We start from the raw sequence: 16308 nt of genomic DNA on the forward strand, positions 1-16308 counted from the left end.
GGTGTTAAGCTTGTTGACAGATAGGAGCTTTTAAAAAAAAAAAAATTCTTGAGTGGTCCAAGGAATTCCTTGAGGTGCCATGGTGAAATATTGCGCAATAATATTGCTTAAGTGAGTTAAAGTGCTACATTTATGTGTTTGAGCAAAGTTACACATTTTCTTTTTCTCTGTCTTTCCAATCTTATCAGGGTATTGACTGACACTGAAATGTGAGGGTTGTTGCTGGTTTTCGTTGTTAATTTTTTTTTTTCTTTTTTTTGGCACATTTAAACAAGAGGAAGGAGCCCTGGTAGCACAGTGGTTAAAGCCCTTGGCTGTTAACCAAAAGGTCAAATCTACCAGCCACTCCACAGGAGAAAGATGTGCCAGTCTGCTTCCACAAAGATTTACAGCCTTGGACACCCTATGGGGCAGTTCTACTCTGTCCTATAGGGTTGCTATGAGTTGGAATCCACTCGATGGCAGTGGGCTTGGTTTTTTAGGAATTCTGAGCAAGAGGTACATTTAGTACATTTACAAAAACTAACTGCTCCAGAAATTAAAGTCTTCTATAATTTAAAAAAAAAAAAAATTTTTTTTTTTTTTTTAATAATTGCCCATTTTCAGAGGTTTTTTGCAGGTTATCAACAGGTATAAACTGGGCAGCTGGCATGTAGCTACAAAAGTGAATAAAATGTGTAGATTCTACCAGAATGGAGAGTAGGCTGGTGGGAGCAGGGGTGGGGGGGGTGGGGGAGCGTTCTTACTTGATGTCATGTTTGTTACTAGTAGTTTATTTGCTTGCAGTGATCGTGATAGCATGTTCCAGGTACCAGTAATAGTCTTTACCTTTCACCAGTGGTTATACAGCAGATAATGAAATGTTACCAGTAGAACTGAAACAGAACAGAATGACTTGTAACTATGTCACCTTATACTTGCCTGTCATGTCTTCTGTGCCTGCAATTTGTCAGTGAGATTACTAGCTAAACATAGATGGTAGAAACGTGGTATGTGAGAGCACATGATTCATCAGACACAGCAAATTGGTGGCATCCTTGTTCATCTTTGTTTGAATTAAAAATGTTCTGTTTCCCATTCCCAAAGCCAACTCTTCAGACAGGGATTGGGAGTGATCTATAAGACAGAAAGTGTGACTGGTAAGGAGTGAGCTTCTTGGCTCAAGTAGACACATGAGGCTATGTGGGCAACTCCTGTCTGGAGGTGAAATGAGAAGGCAGAGGGGGACAGGAGCTGGTTGAATGCACATGGGGAATACAGGGTGGAGAGAAGGAGTGTGTTGTCACATTAAGAGGAGAACAACTAGGGGAACATAGCAAGGTGTATATAACTTTTTATATGAGAGACTGACTTGATTTATAATCTTTCACTTAAAGCACAATAATAATAAATAAATAAATGTTCTATTTCAAATTCAGATACCACGGCTTTTTATCAGGGTATCAGATTTTCATGGCAGGTAGCTTCCACTGAAGTCATACTAGTTTTCTTCATGATATCTTATCCATGAGACTTGTTATTCACTATTTTAGAGTGTTTGTGTTGTCAAGGTGGTTTTTAGATTTTAATGTAGTTGATAAAGGTCAAGTGTAAAACTTCTAAAAATCCATAAAGGGTCATATGTAGGATGAGTCGGAATCGACTTGACAGCACTGGGCTGGGTAGGGTCTTGTGTAAAAATCAGGAGCCAGGTATATTAATCAAGAGGGAAAAAAACCAGAGGTTGAATCTTCCCTCCTTTTGTTTGGTTTTTGCAACATTCTGTGCTTGTGAGAAATCTCTCTGAGGCCTTTATTGTCCTTTCTGTCTGTCCTGAGCCTCTTTGTCCTTTAAGATACCGTGGAAGTTGTCTCTTCCATGAAGCTTTACCCTCTCAAGTTTTCAGCAACTCCTCCCCTATCAACGATCTTTAGCACTTTCAGTCTGTCACATAATTTAATAAAATTTTCCTTCAGTTAGATTTTAAGTTGAAATCAGGACCATGGCATTGAACCTGATCTACTCTGAGCCTGAGCATACTGGTGGCATATTTGTGATTTCATAACATAGGGAAGGAGATGCCGGTGGAAGCGGCAATATCTCTTATTTAAAAAAAAAAAAAAGTGCTGCTAATTCAGACATCCCTTCTATACATAAGCAGACACACACACACCCCTTTTCTTTTTCCAAATTTGAACTGTGTATGTCGAGATCCTCCCATGCCTTAATTAAGTCTCCGTATTTTTTTTTTTAATTACTTTTATTATTTAATTGGAAACCCTGGTGGCGTAGTGGTTAAGTGCTACAGCTGCTAACCAAGAGGTTGGCAATTCATATCCCCCAGGCGCTCCTTGGAAACTCTATCGGGCAGTTCTACTCTGTCCTATAGGGTCGCTGTGAGAAGGAATTGACTCGACAGCAGTGGGTTTTGGTTTATTATTTAAGTTTTAGAGTCTAATCGGCTCAACGGCAACAGGTTTGGTTTTGGTTTTTTGGGTTTTTTTTTTTTTGTTCTTTAACTACACAAACTTTTCTTTTGTGTGGGAAGACCATAAATTGTTTAGTCTCCTAGAATAATTTTAACAAGAATAATTTAAAACTCCTCATTTTAAAAAAGGTTAAATATATATGTGTATATAAAGACAGAAATAAAAGTGAGTTTCATTTGAAATGAAGGTTTGTATATATATATATATATGTGTGTGTGTGTGTATGTATGTATGTATATACACACATGGAGCCCTAGTGGCGCAGTGGTTAAGAACTTGGCTGCTAACCAAAAGGTTGGTAGTTCAAATCTACCAGCTGTTGCTTAAACCCTATGGGGCAGTTCTTCTCTGTCCTGTAGAGTCACTATGAGTCAGAATCGACTCAATGACTACAGGTTTTATATATATATATATATATATATATATATATATATATATATGTGTGTGTGTGTGTGTGTGTGTATGTGTGAATATATGTATATAAAAAACCCACTGCTGTTTTATTTTTTCATATATGTGTATTTAAAAAAAAAAAAAAAAAAAAACCCCGGTTACCATTGAGTCAATTCCAAATCATAGCAACCCTATAGGACAGAGTAAAACTGCCCCATAGAGTTTATATATGTATATATATGTATATCTATATAAACCCGCTGCTGTCGAGTTGATTCCAACTCATAGCGACCCTATAGGACAGAATAGAACCTGCCCCATAGGGTTTCAAAGGGTCTAAATCTTTACGAAAGTAGACTGCCACATCTTAGTCCCACAGAGCAGCTGGTGGGTTTGAACCACTCACCTTTTGGTTAGCAGCTGAGCACTTTAACCACCGTGCCATCAGGGATCCTTTATCTATCTGTCTGCCTATCTATATATAACCGGTTGCCATTGAGTTGATTCCGACTCACAGGGACTCTATATAGATATATATATTCCCCTCCCCCTCCAGTCTAAAGCATTGTGATGGCAAAATGTTTGTTTTGATTAGAGTGTCTGTTCATGGAAAGAAATCAAGATTTCATCTGAGACAATTATTTGAGTAAAAAAGTAAAACAATGTGGAATATAACAGCTTCTCCAACTGTGATTTCGCTTCTTCCTAAGGACGCTGTATTGTGATTTTACTGGGCATAGATAATGGAGCACATCGCACCGTTTGGTTTTTTCTAAGTCTCCACTCTCTCTTCTTGCTTAGGGGGAAAAGCAATATGACTTGCTCAGTCGGAGTTCCCTAGGGAATCAGAGCCAGAGTCAACGGATTTACTAACAGAATTTCCAGTTCAATTCTGAGGCAGCTGAGCAAGAGTGCTTCCCTGAGGAGTTAGGGATAAAAATGATACTTACATGTTTTTTAATGGAAGGTCTTTGTTTTACAGATACAACTGAGGTTTATTAACCCACTGAAAAATTTAAGACGTCTTGGAATCAAAATGATAACTGATATCTTTTTGGATTGGGAATCATATCAGTTCAGAACAGAAGAAATTGATGCCGTGTTTCATGGTGCAGTTTGGCCCCAGGTAAACCTTGTTTTCTACATTCTGCTTAGACACCTTCTGTTTCTTCCTTTTTTATTGCTTCTACCACCCAGACGTGAGTGTTTGTCCTGGTCTTTTACATCAAGACTCTCTTTATTTATAGTAGTTCTAGAACACTTTTCTTTGCTTCTTTTCTGTTGCTGGTAGGTGCTGTCAGGTTGATTTCAACTGAAAGCGACCTCATGCGACAGAGTAGAACTGCCCATCGGGTTTTCTAGGCTGTAATCTTTAGATCGCCTGAACATTTTCCTGTGGAGCCGCTGAGTGGGTTTCAACCGATAGCCTCTCAGCCAGCAGTCGAGCACTAAACCGTTGTGCCACCAGGCCTCCTTTCTTTGCCTCTACTATCCCTAAAGCTTAAGAGCTAGTTTCTGCAGTGTCTTGGCACTTACACTTAAGGCTAATTTAAATGATTTTGCCTCAGTCATGTGTAGCAATTTTTGTAGCACCTCACGTAGCATGCCTCTGGCTTTTGACAGGCATGAGGAAAAACAAGCAGGTGTTTTTGTTACTTGTTTCCTTGTTGGGTTTTTTTGTTTGTAACTATTCTGGTGATGATAACTGGTATACAGGCAGTTTCCTGGTCACAAATGTCTGTTTTACGGACAACTCAACAACTTGTACTTGAGAAAGGTCTTCTATAAAGCCTATTGTATTAAGAATTTGAGTTCAATACAATGGTTTATGTTAACTTACAAGATCTTTTTTCTTTTTCTTTTATCTAAACTGTTTTAAGAACTGTTTAATTTTTTTTTTTTTTACTGTATACCTACACACACACAGATTCTCTTTGGTACAGTACCATATATAGTTACTTTTCCTATTACTGTATTATTATGTTTAAAATGTAGTGTATTTGGAAGTGTGTCTTAAGTGTTTTATATGCATAGAAAGGTAAAATATATCCCATATACAAAGACTGACATTTGACTAACTGATGCTAAATCAGAACCCTATATACTCCTTTCAGCTTACCTACAAAGTCGACTTAAAGATAGACTTAGGGACAGATCTTGTTCATAACCTGGGAGCCACCTGTAGTTATAGCTAAAAGACCGCAGGAGAGACTTGATTTTAGGAAAGATTACTTCTGGCTGCTTGAGCTCTTAGTCATTTCTGGGCATTTGACACCTGAACTACCTGGTTTTCCTGTTAACGCCCTTCCAGTGTCCAGTACTTCCATGTACCCTCTTTGCCATTTTTCCTGTGTGGACGTTATTTTGAATTCCTTGATTTTTCCTCTGTGTGTCCTTTAATTGTTGATCTCTGCCCTTTGGATTTTTATCGTTTAGTGTGATTTCTGTGCTTGTTCTGCTTTTAGTTTTTGGTTTTTTCAGTATTGTGGTGTATATGTTTTTATTTTGTCTCCTAGATCAGCAGGCTTGGATCTGAAAGTCAGTATTCTCCTACTCCTCTGCTGAAGCTAATTAGTATCTGGAGCAGAAATGCAAGGTATAGCTTTCTTTTTTCTTTTAGAAAGAAGAGTTTTAAATTAATCTAGTTAAAACTAGTCTGCTGTTGGGTGCCCATGAGTCATTTTTGACTCATAGTGACCCCATGTGACAGAGTAGAACTGCCCCGTAAGGTTTTCTAGGCCATAATCTTTACAGGAGCAGGTTGCTAGATCTTTCCTTCTATGGAGCCGCTGAGTGGGCTCGAACTGCCAACCTTTTGGTTAACAGCCAAATACTTAACCCTTGCATGACTTCCTTAAAACTAGCCTAGGGAACTAACTGTATAATGTATATAGTCTTTTCATACAACGAAATAGTTTCAGTGCCATCAAAAAGAATAAAAACCCATTGCCATCTAGTCGATTCCAAATCAAGGAGCAGCTGGTGGATTCGAACTGCCAACCTTTTGGTTGGTAGCCGAGCTCTTAACCACTGCATCACCAGGGCTTCAAAGAGAATAAGGCAGCTTAATTAAGGCATGGAAAGATCTCAAAATACATGGTTTAAAGAAAAATGTTGTTTGGTGCCATTGAGATGCTTCCAACTGATAGCAACCTTTACGTGTGACAGAACAAAACGTTGCCTGGTCCTGCACCATCTCACAATCATTCCTATGCTTGAGCCAGTTGTTGCAGCCACTGCGTTAATCTATTTTTAAAGAAAAATGCAGGTTGCTAAACAGTATGTGTAATATGATCCATTAAAAAATTGTGTGTGTTTAAAATGAAATAGAACATATCTAGAAGGATATATGAGTAACTGTTAACAGTGGTTCCTACAGCAGGTTGAGGCTTGTGTGGGCCAGTGGGGGAAAACGAAACTTTTTATGATACATCTTTGGCACTGTTTAATTATTTATAATAGTAATAACAATATATTACTTAAAAATGAAAGATCAAAATAACCTTTTACAATTTATTATAAGTTAAAATTGTAGAGTATCACCAAAGCTAATATATTTTTGCTATTTTTCCAGTTTCATTCTTGAAAGTTAGAAGTATTAGAATAAGTAGGGATAGTCTTTCACTGTGTATTAGTTATGTCAGCAGCTTGATTTGACCTGGCAAGGGGAAAGAATATTGAGAGGGAGAAGCAAAATGTAAAACACACCAGGTAGTTATATTATCACATATCTGCATGCTTGCTTAAAAATCAAAGCTAACTTGTAATTGGCATTCTTTTTCCCAATTCCTACTTAAAATCAGAAAAATTTCACGGGCTTTCTAGATTTTCTAGACCATTTCTTTGATTCTTTGTAAAACTCCATCTAAATATACATACAACTATCCTGGTCATCAGGATCCTTTTGAGTACTTATGAACTGTTTCCAGAATCTTCAATTGCTGATGGTTCAGAGATACCATGTTACAGACCAAATGTGTATTTACTGAACAGTGTGGAAATTTTACCTATATTGTTTATCTAAATTGTGGAAACACTTAAGTTTGTCCTTACCTGTTTTGAAGAGTGGAAGGTAGAATAAAAGAATAAGTTTTATTATCAGTTCAGTGATGTTAAAATCTTGGCATTGGTTTTTACAAAATTTGCATCATACTGTATAATTGGCTTTTATTGTTTTTTTATGTATCATTATATCCTGAACATTTTCCCATGTCATTAAATAGACTTCAAAAACAAACCAAAAACCTTTACATTATTCTCCTCAGGAAAACCTGTTTTATTTTACTAGTAGGTAGGGGTCTTTTCAATTATATCCCAGTTTGATAAAGTCATTTCATATTTGCCTTGATCACTAATCATTTACAAGCAACACTTCATCAGAAAACTTGAGAAATGTTTTTGTTGTTACGTAATTTTTATCCAAATAAACCATGAAGGACGTTCATCCAGGAAGACTTTATGATAGTAAATCAGATTTTTATTAGCTGGGTCCTAACCCAAGGTAGAAGCCCTGGTAGCACGGTGGTTAAATGTTCAGCTGCTAACCAAAAAGTCGGCAATTCGAACCCACCAGCCATTCTGTGGGAGAAAGATGTGGCAGTCTGCTTCCTTACAGCCTTGGAAACTGTATGATTTGCGAGAGTAAATCCACTATGTGGGGCAGTTCCACTGTGTCCTGTGGGGTCACTATGAGTGGGAATCAACTTGAGGGCAACAAATTTAGGTTTTTTTGTTATTGTTTTTTTAGCTCAAGGTATAGAACCACATCTTTGGATACCAACTCATTCCCTTCCTCAAATTCTTTCTTTTTTGGTTAGGGGAAGTTGGAGCCACACAGCAACAGAGGAGGTGGGCATCAGAAGCTTTTTTTAGTTTTGACTTTATGCTTAACCCTTCTAGAAATCTCTAGAAGGGGTGACTTCCCTTGAAATCCCCACAGCAATAAGTATGCGTATTTAGTTATGTGTGAAAAAAATAAATGATTGTCTCAGAAGCACTTAATGGGAATGTTACTCTTTGAAAAAAAATAAATTTTATTCCGAAGTGTGTTTACAGTTTATATAGCATCAAATATTAAAACACATTCTTCATCGAAACAAAAGGCTAGCATTTTACTTTGTGTAAATGCAGGTAGAGCTACTGTGTTGACAGTGTCTTTAAGCTTACAAGAGATTGAAATGTTTTAGAAATTAGGTAAACTCAGGACAAGAGATACTTGATTACTAGCTAAAGATCATATAATCCATTATCTACACTGTGACACTCTGAAGCGTGAAAAGAGATGCCATAAATAATTAAGCCAAGACAAGCAGTGTGAACTGGGACTATAATAGGTCACTCTTTCAATAGCTGCTCTGGTTCTATCATGATCAACCCTACATGGCTTGATATTTTCTCTGACCTCTTTCTACTTCTATAAGGAATGTACTGTGGTATCAGTTTCCATTGTTCAAGAAGTTTGGTCACTATGGGGTTGCGCTTGATTTGAATGGGCCTTTGCTAAGATTTTGCCAACAGCTGTAAAGAGCTTTCAAAACATTTCTGCTTGAAGATATTTAAAGGCAACATATAAGGTAGTTATTCAGAGCACAGGCTCTGAAGCCGCACAAACCTAGCTTCATATCACAGCACCAGTGTGTGTTCTTTGGCAAAGCTGGCCTCTCTGAGCATCAGTTTTACCACCTGTAAAATGGAAATAATAACAGTACCTACCTCATTGAAATTAGAGGTAATATACGTAAAATATCTTATTTGTGCCTCCCCATACTCAACCTAAAAAACCAAGCCTGTTGCTGTCGAGCCAGTTCCAACTCATGGCAACCCTGTGTGTTGTAGAGTAGGACTGAGCTCCATAGAGTTTTTGACTGTAATCTTCATAGAAGCAAATCTCCAGGCCTTTGTTCTGTGGCACTACTGGGTGAGTTCGAACTGCCAACCTTTCGGTTAGTAGCAGAGCACAAACCACCCAGGGACCTCTGCCCATACTATTTGCCCAGTATTTGCTGGACAGAAAGATGTATGAATATAACCACTTAGAGCTTTTCTATCAATTCGCTGGTGCTAAGCATGTTAAAGTGCTTAAGCTTTTTCTCGGGTGATGATGAATTGATGAAGCCAATCTCTGAATTTTTCCCCAATTTATCCCCCCTAGAAAATTTTTTTTTTACTAAGTATAGTATTAGTATTGAGTCTCTGGCTGCGAAGCAAGTGCTGATCGCCCTTGGCTGGAAAATCTCTGTGTAGTCTGCCCTTGTTGGTGTGTTGTCTGTAGGCGGGGGCATTCAGACATTTTGTGTGAGTCCTTCATCGTTGGAGGGGGATTCATTTCCCCAGCCCCCATGACAAATGATCCTTACCTCTGAACGTTGCACATCCTGACACAACAAATGTTTGTTTGGCCTGCACTCCTAACTCCCAGGTTGCAGTACATTGATTTTTAGATGAATGTCTAAGCATTCACATTCTAAAAGGGTTATTGAAAAATAGTCTGTCTTCCAAAAGTTTCGATTAGGAAAAAAAAAAAAATTTTTTTTTTTTTTTTTGCTGTGGAGTAACACTTGGTTCAAATCTCAGCTCTACCGCTTGTTAGCTCCATGACTTACAGTTTCCTCATCTATAACGTGGGAATAATGATACTATCTCGGAGACGTTAGGAGGATTAAATGAGAAATACACATTAAAAAAAAAATAAATACAGTGCCTGAATATCATAATGTTTATAAGATGCTTAGAGTTATTATCCATCAATTTTAGATTTTAAAGCATTGCCCTTTTGAGTAATCTTCTGTGAATTAACGTTTATATGTGATTGTGCATATACATGCATATACAGGGAACCCTGTGGGAGCCGGAGCTCAAAAGGCCTGCCTTGTTTTTCTGGGTCTCACAAGTTCTCCACCTTTGACAGGGTGCAGTCTTGCCACTTTTCTAGCACTCATTTTAGTGGAAAATATTTGAATTTTCCTTCTCTGTCAGGTTTCCGCCTTATACACATTCCTGCTTTCGCAGGTTTTACTGTATGTATACGTGCACACAAACACATGTGCACACACACATATGTGTATTTGTTAAATTCAGTGTAAAAATTCATAAGGAACATTTTTAGAAATAAATGTATTGAGAAATAAGATGATTGTTTCAATGTTTTTCTTGCAGATATTTCCCTTTCCTGGCTAAACAGAAACCTGGGCACCCAGAGTGTGATATTTTGACCAATGTTTTTGCAATTCTCTCAGCAAAGAATCTCTCAGAAGCCACAGCCAATATTGTGATGGAAATAGCCAATGACCTTCTGACCCTTCCAGATTTTGAGCCCACAGAAACCGTTTTGAGCTTGCCAGTAACAGGCTGTGAATACACTGAGGTAGCAGAAAATGCAGATGGTATGTGTGCTGTACAAAGCAAATGATTCTTAGGTTTTTCGAGCTAGCTGCTTGTTCCCTCTGAATGGAAAAGGTCAAGGGAATTTGACTCTTAATAGCCTGTGCTCGTAAATGTTCTTTTCTCTAGAAATGAATACTAATGTGCATAAACGGAATTTTCTTTGTAGTAGTAGGAAGTCAGATTATCTACTTTCTGGGAGATTTCAACATTCCTCCAGGAAGTTGTCAAATGTCGTGTCTTTGAATTCTTCTTACCATATTGTCCCAACATTTCCTTTACTACTACCACAGTTGGTTTAAATAAAGCCTCATGGGGTCTCTTTTATACATTCTTAACTTAGTGATACAGGTATTTTGATTAAGAAGAAAGTAATTTAATATTTAGAGTTGAATTTTAATTACATTTTCATAGTTTAGTGCTTTTTTATCAGTCATTGTGAAGATGCTTTAATAGTTCATTAAAATCAAGACATTAATCACTCTCTTATTTTAGAGTCTATTACGATAGGAGGAAGATTAATTCTACCTCATGTACCTGTAATTCTTCAGTATCTCAGCAAAACCACAATAAGTGCAGAAAAGGTGAAAAAGAAAAAGAATAGGGCACAAGTCAGCAAGGAACTTGGCATTCTTTCAAAGTAAGTGACGTGTTGGTATTTAAAATAATATTACCACCCATAGCTTTCGTTTTTTTGAAAATTATAACTCATGGTTGTAAGAAACTAAAAAGGTTTTCAGTGTTTTAAATGCCCCTCACTTTTAAGTTAATGTAGAATCTTGCCTCTCTGCTGCAGTATTCATTAGAAACCTTTTATGGTATCTGCTTTCATTTAATTACATTAAAACGAACAGACTTTTCAAAATTCTAAAGTAGACTAATACATTTGCTTGTTTAGCTTTTGCAAATTTTGTTTAAAGTTTTGAGTTATGTAAGATCCACTTTTTTTTTTTTTTTTTAGCTTAATTGATAAAAATAATTAATTAAAAAGAGCCAATTTGTTTGTTTTTTTAAGAGTCAAGAAGATCTTGCAAGGATTTTCAAAGAGTCTGTTTGGCAATAGGCCTAGTAATATATAATTGTGATTTCTGTAAAGGGCAAGCTTGGTAATTCTGATATGCAAGAAATGATCCAACCTTAAACTTTAAATTGATTGGTCAGCTTAGTTGTTGACAATTTATTTTTTCTGCTATTTTCAGCAACAAGAAAAAGGTTATATTGGAACCTTCCCAGAAACTTTTTATAATGCCTTTTATGCTATTTTCTTTCTAAGCTACCTAGAATGGGAAACCACGCCAAATGCACTTGTTAAATTTCACCACAGGCCATGGGGTAGTGGAAAAATGATCAGACATCGGGCACTAGAAAGACCAGGATTTAAAAGATCTGCTCTACCAGTTACTAGCCATGTGACTTCAATTTCTCAGAGTCTCGATTTCCTCTGAGGCTAATCACACCTGCACTGCAAGGCTGTTGTAGGAGCTATACTGGCATATTGCACTTAAATAATAGTCTCAGCTCTTAGAAAAATGTGTTTCTTTGCAAAAAAAAAAAAAAGTCAGATTGTAGTACTTTAGTATATAACCCATTGCCGTCGAGTCAATAGCACTACCCAAAAACCCAGTGCCGTCTGTAGCAGTATAAATCACTTACACCCTCAGATATTGCGAAAGTAATAAAAGTAGTAGCCACAAGCCTAATATTGGAGAGAAATGAAGTGGGTACTGGTAAATAATTGAGTTAAACTTTTTCTATATGCACACATACTTATGACTTCTATTGTTAAAATTGTGCCTTTAGCCACGATTTTTTTTTTTTTTAATAATAGGTTTGACTTCTTAGGTAAATACTCTTTAATTGCGTATCTTCCTTATGAATCAGTTTTTTCCTTCTTTAGGATCAGCAAGTTTATGAAAGACAAAGAACAGAGTTCTTTACTCATTACACTACTCCTTCCTTTCCTCCACCGTGCCAATATTCCTCAGGTACAAATTCGTTTACTTTGTCTTTCAAGCGGCACTTTATCACTGGGTTTATTTGTGAGCAATACTTTTATTGGTTAGATTCTGTAATGTGTGTGTCCCAAAGAACTAAAAGGCTTTATACAGAAATATGAAATTAAAAATGGAGGGAAAAAATTAGGGTGGAGGTGGGTGTTAGATTTTTTGTCATCAACTACCATAACAGGAAAAGTGTTCAGCCCTCTTTTTCTTTGTTTAGCTTCTAATCCATTTCAGGGTTTATTTTTTTCTATGACTGTAAAAATGACTGTAATCAGTAACAAATCTGGAACCCAAGGAGTACATTGCATAACCTTAAATGTGGGTCACAGTGGCAAAACTTGAATGAAAGTCAGACCATTTTAATATTCAGACGTAGCTAAGTGTTTCTGGTATGATTTTCAAATCCTACTTTAGACCTGAGTAGAAGAGTTCGCCAGCAGCCCAAGCTCATTTAGAAGGCCTCAGTAGCTACACTGAGCATCTCTTACCACTTAGTAATTCCATTTAAAACACCACCAAAGGTGTCTATTTTTCTTCACCCAGCTTATTTTGTTGGCTCTTTTTTACTAGACAATAGACAAAATTATGTTTTAAAACTGTGCATATTCTCGGTTAGCATAAAAAAAATAAATAAATAAAAAACTGCTATCAACATTAGTACGGGTGTTTTGTTAACTTAAATTGCTAAATGCAAGACTATGAAATAATTTTGCAATTAGCACCATTTCTTATCCTTAAGTAATTGTTTTCTATGCTGTAATAAAGTAGAAGTTAACCAGTTTTATAAATTTCTGAAATGGGATTTTTCTTAATTTTTCTTCTTAAGGAGACAGAGGTCGATATTCTGATGACAGTACAAAACTTGTTAAAACATTGCTTGGACCCTACAAGCTTCCTCAAGCCTCTAGCAAGATTATTCTCAGTTATTAAGAACAAGTTGTCGAGACAGTTGCTTTGTGCAGTCTTCCAGGTCTGTAATAATTATTTTGATCCCAAATCATCCCTCTCCTTAGACAGTACCTGTAACACGTAAAGCATATTAGTAGCTTTTTAGTGCCAATACAGTGTTTCTGTATGTATTGGTGTGGTGATAGGAGGAGGCATAAATGTTAAAGTTTTATTCATCAATAATATGGTGCTTTCTTTCCCTGTAGAATCTTTCCAATTTTGAGAGTGGATTAAAGTATATTACTGATGTTGTCAAGGTAGGAAAGAAGGTTTTTTTCTCTTTTGCTTCAGAATTATTATCATTTATGTTTATTTAAAGATTTAAAAAAAAAAAAAGATTTATACACCTTATATGGTTTTAATGGCATTTTTTGTAGCTTAATGCCTTTGACCAAAGACATCTCGATGATATCAACTTTGATGTTCGCCTCTCAACGTTCCAGACCATCACGTCTTATGTTAAAGAAATGCAAACTGTGGATGTTAATTACCTAATTCCAGTTATGCATAACTGCTTCTATAATCTGGAGGTAGGTCTGTATAGTAAGCAATTACGAATTGTTTTTGACTGTTTTGATAATGCAGCTTCATAGCTTAATTTCTTCAGAAGTGTTTTTGTTTTATTTTGTTCTGTTTTTTTGTTTTTGTTTTTTGAGGGGGTATAAGAGTTAGTAAAAAAAATTTTTTAGTTGCAGGATATTTTGTGTGGTCAAGCATATATTGTTATTCTCATGATTTGAAAGACAGATTTTTCAAATAAAGTAATATATATGGAAGCACTTTAAAAAGTCAAAAAGAAAGTTATGTATTAGAAAGTAGGTGAAGTGCTGCCAGGGGCTACCATAAGTGAGGAACGGGAGTGACTGCTAACGGATACAGGATTTCTTTTGGGGGATGATGAGGATATTCTAGAATTAGAGAGTGGTGGTGGTTGCATAGTCTTGTGACTATTCTAAAACCACTGAATTGTATACTTTAAAAGGTGATTTTTAGGGTCTGGATTTTATCTTGATAAAATAGTTATATAACTAAGATATTATTTGAAAGTTTGCTGTTTTTTATTGAAGATATAGTAGAAATAAAGGGGTTTGGACTATTTTAAGTGTCATGTTGCCGAATTGAAATGAAAACCCAAAATGGGAAAAATAAAACCCATGTAGTGGCATCAGTAATCTCTTTTGTGGCATTTACAGCTATTCATCTGATATTAAGGACCCTTAGTGTGGTGTGTTTTTTTTTTAGTGTGGGGCTCATTCTTCATATATCATGTCAAATTTCAACATAAGGAATTCAGAATCACCACCTGTTTGTCTGAGTTGGTAACACTTTTTCTGTACTCACTACCTCTCTTCTTCAAACCAGAAACTAGAGCCACTAACCAGAATTATACAAGCCAAAACAATGACCTGAAACGGAATATTAAAAATGGTTTTAGTGAACCTCTTATTCTGTTTGCTTTGGGAAGTATAACTTAAAAGTACATTTCATAGTACTTTCTGAAATTAAGTGATACTTGTCAGCAAAGCATGATTTTTCAAAGTCATTTATTATATTACTCACAACCTTACATTTGGTTCTTCCTGAGGTATGAAGTACTTACACATTTCTGGATAGTGACTTTGCACAGAGCAGTGGTAAATTTTTGTGAACACTCTCTCATTGGAAGGTAATACTGCATTTGATAGTTATTACACAGAATAATTTGTTTATTCCTATTTCCAGTTAGGAGACATGTCTTTAAGTGATAACGCCAGTGTGTGCTTGATGAGTATCATCAAAAGGCTAGCTGCCTTGAACTTCACAGAGAAAGAATATCGAGAAATCATTCATCGTTCACTCCTGGAGAAATTGAGAAAAGGATTGAAGAGCCAGACAGAGGTAATAAGATTTGTAATTGTTAACTTTGTCTTTAAAGCACTAGTATCTGAGGAGTTTTTTTTGTTGTTGTTGTTTTGTTTTGTTTTTGTCATTCCATTTTGTTTTTTAGAAAAACAGTTAGGCTTAATATATTTGATTAAAATACTTGATTGTGAAAATACTGACCAAACTTTTAATGGGGTAGTCTGAATGGATAGGAAAGCAATCACTTTTGATTCTGTGTAGTTATTTTTTGACTTTTTTACATTGGAAACCTTTTATTTAAAAGAAATTAATGTCTTTTGGGTTTTTTGGGATTTCAAAAAAAAAAAAAGGAAGAAAATGCTAATTTGTTTCAAAATTAATAAGAACGTTTCTCAACTTGGTATTTGCAGAGTGTTCAACAGGATTATACCACTCTGCTTTCCTGTTTAATTCAAACCTTTCCAGATCAACCGGAATTTAAGGACTTGGTACAGCTGACTGATTACCATGACCCAGAAATGGACTTCTTTGAGAACATGAAGCACATTCAGGTAAAAGACAATTCAGCTTTCTTCCTGCCTGCTTGATAAGTGTTTTAACCAAGTCTGCCTCATTTAAAAAGGTGTATTTTTTTTTTTTTTTTACCAAAAAGTATAAACTTCCCATCCCAGGGTCTTCATGGTCATCGTCCCATTTGCATATAAGATGATGACTTCCTGGGGCCTGATTTCTTTGGTGCTGTCACAAGCCACAGTTAATAATAGTGTCTTATTTCTCCGCCTTTTTCTAAGCTTTTTAAATGCTTTAGAATCCATTGTTACACAAATGCTATGGATTATATCTCTGGAAGCAAGTCACGGCGGAGGTGTTTGCTTATGTAACACCTGGACTATATTTCACTTCTTTAATCTTTTCATGGAAAAAGAACTTGATACTGCAATGCAGCTGGTTGTAGGTAAGATTTTTCAGTAACTAATTCATATTTTGTCTCACTCATAGATTCACAGAAGAGCACGAGCCCTGAAGAAACTGGCAAAACAATTAATAGAAGGCAAAATTGCGCTGTCTTCTAAATCTCTTCAGAATTACGTCATGCCTTACGCCATGACTCCAGTTTTTGATGAGAAGATGCTCAAGGTAGGGTGTTAAATCTAGACATCAGTAAGCTTCTACGCAAACCATGACACACTTTTCTAAAATGTAAATGTGGTTGGTGGCATCCATATTGATGCTACCTCAATAATTAGATGCTTAGAATAGTTCTAAAGCCCTTA

General features: G+C 36.2%; 1 protein-coding gene across 1 annotated transcript in view; it reads left to right on the forward strand.

The window, feature by feature from the left end:
* Positions 1–16308, forward strand: part of UTP20 (UTP20 small subunit processome component) — a 182576-nt gene that overhangs the window by 129065 nt on the left and 37203 nt on the right. Inside the window, exons 31-41 of the mRNA XM_049884168.1 lie at positions 3844–3987; positions 5378–5457; positions 10017–10243; positions 10737–10881; positions 12139–12226; positions 13071–13214; positions 13399–13449; positions 13570–13722; positions 14915–15070; positions 15445–15585; positions 16034–16171. Of these exons, the coding sequence (XP_049740125.1) occupies positions 3844–3987; positions 5378–5457; positions 10017–10243; positions 10737–10881; positions 12139–12226; positions 13071–13214; positions 13399–13449; positions 13570–13722; positions 14915–15070; positions 15445–15585; positions 16034–16171 (1467 nt within the window). The remainder of the gene's footprint in view (positions 1–3843; positions 3988–5377; positions 5458–10016; positions 10244–10736; positions 10882–12138; positions 12227–13070; positions 13215–13398; positions 13450–13569; positions 13723–14914; positions 15071–15444; positions 15586–16033; positions 16172–16308) is intronic.

The sequence above is a fragment of the Elephas maximus genome, chromosome 4, assembly GCF_024166365.1.
Source record: "Elephas maximus indicus isolate mEleMax1 chromosome 4, mEleMax1 primary haplotype, whole genome shotgun sequence".
Lineage (NCBI taxonomy): Eukaryota > Metazoa > Chordata > Mammalia > Proboscidea > Elephantidae > Elephas > Elephas maximus.